At 42.2% G+C, this 7513-nt stretch overlaps 1 protein-coding gene across 2 annotated transcripts in view; it reads right to left on the bottom strand.

The window, feature by feature from the left end:
• Positions 1-5700: 5700 nt before the first annotated feature.
• AFAP1L1 (actin filament associated protein 1 like 1) overlaps positions 5701-7513 on the bottom strand; it is an 87123-nt gene continuing 85310 nt past the window's right edge. For both annotated transcript variants that reach the window (XM_060765064.2, XM_060765063.2), the window contains exon 19: positions 5701-7272. In XM_060765064.2, the coding sequence (XP_060621047.2) occupies positions 7249-7272 (24 nt within the window). In that variant the 3' untranslated portion in view covers positions 5701-7248. The remainder of the gene's footprint in view (positions 7273-7513) is intronic.

Raw genomic sequence — 7513 nt, 5'->3', positions numbered from 1 at the left:
TTTATGGTTTGACTCTTTGTCTCTTGTGATTATATACTCATGCTTCGGATCAATGTTTTCCTGATTCTTTAAATTTTATTAGAGAACTCTGGACTTTGTCTTTGAACTTTGTTGAACCCTACTTTGGAATACTTGGTTCCTGCTTATCTTCCTAACTAATTGGATTTACCTATTCTCTTAAAGTGGTTTTTTTTCTTACCTTGCTGCTTTTACTTATCTTCAATAAAACAAGATTGTTTTCCTACTCAACGTGTGGTGTTTTGAAGTCAGAGGGGTATTCCTGTTCTGGAGTGCAACACTCCCTGCATAAATTTCCTACTTGACCAATGCAACTGTCTTTCAGGCTGCATAGGTTGACAGCAAGCTAGACTATTAATGGTCGGGAGCTCACTCCGACCCGGGCTAGCTTCAAACTCATTACCTCTTGGTCAGTAGTGATTTAATGCAGCTGGCCACTAACTAGCTGCACCACAGCGCAGTCCAGCCCAGTCCAATGCAAATTAACTGCATTGAACTGGATTATATGACAGTGTATTGTAGACCCAGATCATCCAGTTCAAAGCTGTTGAATTTCACTTTATCCATGCCAGTAAATCAGTGTATGCCACCCTTGTGGGCCGCAAACTAGTTTACCTGGTGTAAGGTAATCTGTGTGACCTGTGGGGAAAAGGAACAAAGGACAAAGAATGCATCTATGCTGTGGCAGTGATGCAGTTTGATACCATTAACGGCCACAGCTCAAGCCTATGGAATCATGGGAATTGTAGTTTTACAAGGTCTTCATTCTTCTCTGCCAATGCATGCTGGTGCCTCATCAAACTACAAATCCTAGGACACCATAGCACTGAGCAATGGCAGTTAGTGGTGTGAAACTGCATCAATTCCCCAGTTCAGATGCCCCCTCAGAAGAGCACTGCTACTGTGCCTTCCCAGCACCTGCCTCACTTTGCTAATACTTTCTAGCCCTAGATGTAGAAACTACTCCTAGTATTTCTTACAGCAGTCGGAAGTTCCCTGTAACCTGCAAAGGAACTAATTGAGCTTAATTCAGTGTTGTTGTCAAACTTCTAGTCCTTTTAAACCAGTAGTTCCCAACCTTTTTTTGACCAGGGACCACTCTCCAACATTAGTACTAAAAGGGTTGTGAATCAGTTTTTGGTCAACTTCAGATTCCCTTTGGTTATTTGGGGTGCTGATTCAGAAAATTGCATTGGATAGACCACATCAGCTCTCATTTCTGATACAGAACACATGCCATCCAGTAGTTGCCATCTGTTCACCCACAGAAAACCATTATTAATAAGCTTTGGCACTATAAGAGGGTTTCGTAAGACCAGTCACTCTTGTTGCAACAGTGTAGTAATGGTGGGGCCGCTGACCATATTTTAGTTCTTGCAGACCACTGGTGGTCCATGGACCACAGGTTGGGAACCAGTTTTAAACACTGTAACCATTCAGAATTTAATAATATAAGAACACTTTATTTGTACCCCGCTACCATCTCCCGAGGGACTCGGTGCAGCTTACATGAGGTCAAGCCCACAATACAGCAATAAACAATAACAGCAATAATACAAAAACAATACATAAACTCATAAGCAAAAAACAATAACAATAACACGACACATTAAAAAACCTATGGCTGGGCCAAATGTAATAATTAAAATTTTAAAAATAATGCTGGGCATGAACAGGTAACGTATTTGGGATAGAGGTTTTGGAGAAGGAAGAATGTGCAGACAATCTAAAATCATTATTAACGTGCGTTTAATGACATATTCAACTGGAAAATAGAGGGAGAAACCGTGGAGGCCGTGACAGACTTTGTATTTCTAGGTGCAAAGATTACTGCAGATGCAGACTGTGGCCAGGAAATCAGAAGACGTTTACTTCTTGGGAGGAGAGCAATGTCCAGTCTCGATAAAATAGTGAAGAGTAGAGACATCAGACTGGCAACAAAGATCCGCCTAGTCAAAGCCATGGTATTCCCTGTAGTAACCTACGGATGTGAGAGCTGGACCTTAGGGAAGGCTGAGCGAAGGAAGATCGATGCTTTTGAGCTGTGGTGTTGGAGGAAAGTGCTGAGAGTGCCTTGGACCGCGAGAAGATCCAACCAGTCCATCCTCCAGGAAATAAAGCCCGACTGCTCACTGGAGGGAAAGATACTAGAGACAAAGTTGAAGTACTTTGGCCACATCATGAGGAGACAGGAAAGCCTAGAGAAGACAATTATGCTGGGGAAAGTGGAAGGCAAAAGGAAGAGAGGCCGACCAAGGGCAAGCTGGATGGATGGCATCCTTGAAGTGACTGGACTGACCTTGAGGGAGCTGGGGGTGGTAACGGCCGACAGGGAGCTCTGGCGTAGGATGGTCCATGAGGTCACGAAGAGTCGGAGACGACTGAACGAATGAACAACAACAAAGGACATATTGCTGGGAGTTTCCCTATTTTGGGAAGGCACACTGAAACAGCCACGAAAAGGCTCCTCCTAAAGATTGCCAGAGATGGGGCTTGCCTGGTGTCCCTGGGGAGTGAGTTCCAGAGTCGAGGGGCCACCACCGAGAAGGCTCTCTCCCTCGTCCCCACCAATCGCGCTTGCAATGGTGGTGGAAGCGTGAGCGAGGCCTTTCCAGATGATTGAAGAGATCGTGTGGGTTCGTACACAGAGATGCGGTCACGCAGGTAGGCGGGCCCCAAACCATTTAGGGCTTTGTAGGTGAGCACCTGCACCTTGAATTGGGACTACAATATCATTCTTTAACACCCCGATGAGGGGAAAACAAAATGTTTGCTCACTATGCTTTAAAATTTAACTATATTTAAATAAATCAATTGTCTAAAACAAATTTTATTATTTTTCTTCATTGTGTTTCCAAGATTCAGTGGGTTGTTGTAATTTTTTGGGCTGAATGGCCATGTTCCAGAAGCATTCTCTCCTGACATTTCACCTGCATCTATGACAGGCATCCTCAGAGGTTGTCTCACAACCCTGTTTTAGGACAAATTGCCTTTTTAGGGTAAAGGAAGTGGAAGCATAGAAGAAGGGAGAATGAGAGAAAGCATGTCATAATTTTAGGAGGAAGTGACTATTCATGGTGACACACTAAGTCAGAACTAGACCAGTCTTATGGTTTCAGCAAGTTTCACTTGCGAACCCACACATTGCAAACCCTCTTGCCCAATACTATGGGTCAGCTGGGGGACATGGTAGCACTGCTCAGTGGCTTGTGCTGAGGATGTTATGTCTTCATTCTCAGTTGGACTGTTTGATACTTGCCTAGATGCTGAGATGGCATTACAACTTTTAAAAGGCACTGGTAAGAACGAAATTATACTGTAAGTGGCATATATGGCATCCAGTCATAGGTTGCCAACAATGCCTTATTGTCATTACTTGGCACAACCAATAGTGCTGCCTGAAAAAAAACAGGAAAATCTCAACAGAGGTCTGAAAGATTTGAACTTACCTTTTTATGTTTCCAGAGAGTTCTGCTCTACTTTCCTGTACAGCTGGTAATTTATGCCTCCTTGTCTATTTTCTCGTGTCATATGAATCGGTTTTATGCACACCCCTGTACTGGAGCACTGGACTTCATAGCTGGCATTGTAGCACTAACCCTGTGCAGGCTGCCAGCACAAAGATCTAATCAGAGACACAATGCTACAATTCATCAAAGTGACTGCATAGCCATTTTTATGGTTATAAACTGCCATTACATTATTTAAGTTATGGCAACTCTCTGAATAAGCAAACTCCAAGCTACCATAGCACTACTCAGATTTTGCAGTTTGGGCTGTGGATTCCTTGATTGTGTCTGGAATGCAGCCTTCCCCTTTTCCTATTGACTTCTAACTTAAAAAGGAATTATTGTCTTTTCTAGGGAGCCATCTTTCATGAATTGTCTCAATTTAGTAACGTCAATTTCTGCGGCTTTAGGCTTGATTTGGCATAGACAATCCTAACTTTAGTATTAATATATCTTGAAACTTCAGGATCTTGTCTAATGCTTTCATAGCTGCCCTTTCAAACCCTTGTCTTTTTCTGAATCCTTTGACTGCAATCTCCATTCTGATTATTGACTGAGACAAGATATGGAAAACTCTTCACTATTTCAATGTCTTAATCTCTACTTCACAATTATGAAAACTGTCTGTGATTATTTTGGCTTAAGCTTGCCTTTGCACAATCTTCCTTGATTCCATCAGTAATCCTTCCTAGTCTTTGTTATTTCTGCTAGAATTATGGTGTCATCTGCATATCTTAAATGTTCCTTCCTCACACCTCTTTCATACACAGCAGTCCTCATCCATAATCTTCCACTTGTTTGCCAACCGAAGGTAAAGGTAAAGGTTTCCCCTGACATTAAGTCTAGTCTGGAAGTGGTGTTCATCTCCATTTCTAAGCCAAAGAGCTGGTGTTGTCCATAGACACCTCCAAGGTCATGTGGCTGGCATGACTGCATGAAGTGTTGTTACCTTCCCACCGAGATGGTACATATTGATCTACTCACATTTGCATGGTTCAAACTGCTAGGTTGACAGAAGCTGGGCTAACAGTGGGAGCTCATCTTGCTAACTGGATTCAAACTGTCAACCTTTCAGTCAGAAAATTCAGCAGCTCAGCAGTTTAACCCATTGCACCACCACCTAGCAACTCAGTATTGTGGCATTACACAGCAACTTAGCATCTTGGCACTTAAAGTAAGCTTTCTTTGAAATCAGTGACATTTGCATCTTAAATAAATATACAGTTAAGGAGTTGACTTCCATACAAATAGAGATATTACTACTTTACCAACAGTTACAGATAATGCCATCTCTTGGGATGGGTCATGAGTTTGTCTTAAGTTTAGACCAGTTTGGAAATAAGAATGTTGCTCTTTCAAGTGATTTCAGAGCCTAAATAGTTCTCCTTGTGGAGCTAAGAAATGGGGAAACCTTGAGCTCTTGGACTACAACTACCACAATGACCTGTGTTACCTGTAGCCGAGTGGAAGTGAAGTCCAAATGCTGGGAGAGCCAAAGACCTCTTGCCTCAAGAACTGGAGGCTCATGCATGGGGGATAGTTTAGTTGTGTCTATATCTCTTAGTCACTCCTAAAAGAAAAATAACTTGTATATGTGGGTATGTATAAATATAAAAAAGGCACATGCCTCAGTAGTTCCCTCCATGCCAGATGGTCTCAAGAAAGAAAGACTAGGTAGGCTTGGCTTAGTCATGTCTCAGCCCCAGCAGGGGAAGAACAAGTACACAGTATCTGCAGAACTTAATCTACTCCATTGTTATTCCCTTTTCCTTATATGTTGGTTTTTAATTAAGAGTGCATGCCTGAGGGCAGGGAACTGTCAAATCAATTTTGTAAGCTGCTTTGGGAGCCTTGGCTGAAGTATGGGATATAAATAATCTAAATGAATAAATGCAATAATTAGTAGATGGGTCATTACATAATTCTAGGACATGTATTATTCTGTTGCAACAACAATAATAAAGTGTTATGGCATGTTAAAGACAAACAATTTGTATTTGGCATAAGCCTTTGTGAACTCCATACTACTTGCATCTGGTGAAGTGGGCTAGAGTCCACAGAAGGTTATGATGCCAAATAAAAGCACAAGACACTTTGTTCTCCACCATGTATCAACAATCAAAGGTTGTAGATGTTAGAAGAAGAAAAATAAGAACAAAAGAAAACATACAGCTCACTACAAAGACCATCTTTTATTTGGGGGGGGGGGGGCAGCAGAGGGAGAGGGTCCAGATCTTAAAGTGCAGACAATTCTTAAATAATAAAAAAGTATGCCACAATATGCATCTGGAGAGAGACAAGAACCCCACCCACCTCCCCCTATAAAAGAAAAATGGGTCACTACAGCTTCTGGTCTGTTGGAAATTGGCACAGCAGGAAGATAGTTGGAGATGGTCATTATGGCTTTGACTTGGGCCCTCTTCTTCAGGCCTCAGGTTTTCTCTTCACATTCTCTGCAAGTGACCAGAGATTGTATATACATGAAGGCAGGTAGACACCTTGCAAAGCCAAAAAATATACACCCGTTGCCCTTATTAGAGTGTGGTTTTATAAAACGGAAATGATAGTATAACATGTCTGTTATTTATTGTATGTGCACTTGAGGTGATAGGAACATTAACACTGATCACATTTGCTTCAAGTGTCTTGCAGGGCTGTCTCACAGAGGAAAAAAACTACAGGAGCTGCTCCGATGACCTAAAGTTGTGCCCTCTTAGAGAATAGCTCTGGAGGTTGGAAACAGTTTGCAGAAACTGCTTTCTTACAATCTGTCTGTTTGTTCACTGTCCTTTTCACCTGTCATTGCAAATGGGAGTCCAGCTCTGGAGACAAAGAGTGGACAAATAGACTATAGTAGTAGCCTGGCAGAAGAAAACTTCTATAAGTTTCTCATGGAGGTGAAAAAAAGAATACTTCATGACCTTGCCTAGCTATTGATTTGATCTGACAAGTTAAAATATTACATAGCAGCCTGAGTGAAGCTATGAAAGCTGACAGACTACTCCTAGCCCAGGTCAGTACTGGCAGTCCTGAGATTTTAAACAAAGCACCATGTTGACAGTGTTTTCTTTCTCATCGGTCCTTCAGTGTGCCCTGCTCTGATGTAATTTGGCAGACAAGCAGGACAATGAAATGGCAGTAAACAGCATCCTTTCAGAGAACTGACTACAAGGCACTTTGTGCCATGCCTTATTTCCCAGGAGTGAGGGATGCTCACCTGCCCTCAAATGTAAGAGGAATTGCAGCATAGAAGTTAAAGGGTGGTTTGTTCAAAGTCATTGACTAACTTGAATAAGGATCTCAAAACCACCCCATCATCATCGACACCACTCTTGCAAGACCAAAGTAGACATTCTCTTGTAGCTTTGTTACCAAAGAGCAAAACTGATCGAGTCCAGACAGCTGGCACTCCAGACCTATTGGAAGTGCCCAAAGGAGGTTATTCTGAGAACACACGTTTTTAAAAATCCTTAAGAGGATTTCCCTTCCCACCCTCCTTCCCAAAATCCCCCCCTCCCCAGTTTACCCACACCAGTTCACCAAAGCCCATGTTTGTTAATCCTTCATTCACTGGAGGGTGGATTCCTGCTGAAGAGCCAGGTTCCTCAACATCCTTCTGCAGTTTCCTCGAGGCATGAAAACGCACTTGCATAGCCCTTTCCTAAATGTGTCCCAGTGTTTCATAGGAGTTCCACTCAGGGATATGGGACCCAGTGACATTTTATGTTTTCTTCATTTCCCATTCCTAGACAGAATAAAATGTAAGATTACTGGGATTCCAATGATGCAAAGGATATGCAAAGAAGTATACTATTTATCTTGAAGGGTAATAAAGGAGGGAAAACAGAATCCTGACACAATGGATTACTTGAAATCAGACTAGGATGGGAAATTTGTGAATCTCCAGATATTGTTGGTCCCCAATACTCATCGACCTTCACTATTGGCCATTACTGACTAGCTAGGGAAGATGGAAAGCATCTGGA

The sequence above is a fragment of the Anolis sagrei genome, chromosome 2 (genome assembly GCF_037176765.1).
Source record: "Anolis sagrei isolate rAnoSag1 chromosome 2, rAnoSag1.mat, whole genome shotgun sequence".
Taxonomy (NCBI): Eukaryota; Metazoa; Chordata; class Lepidosauria; order Squamata; family Dactyloidae; genus Anolis; species Anolis sagrei.
This window is presented reverse-complemented; position numbering and strand designations above follow the sequence as displayed.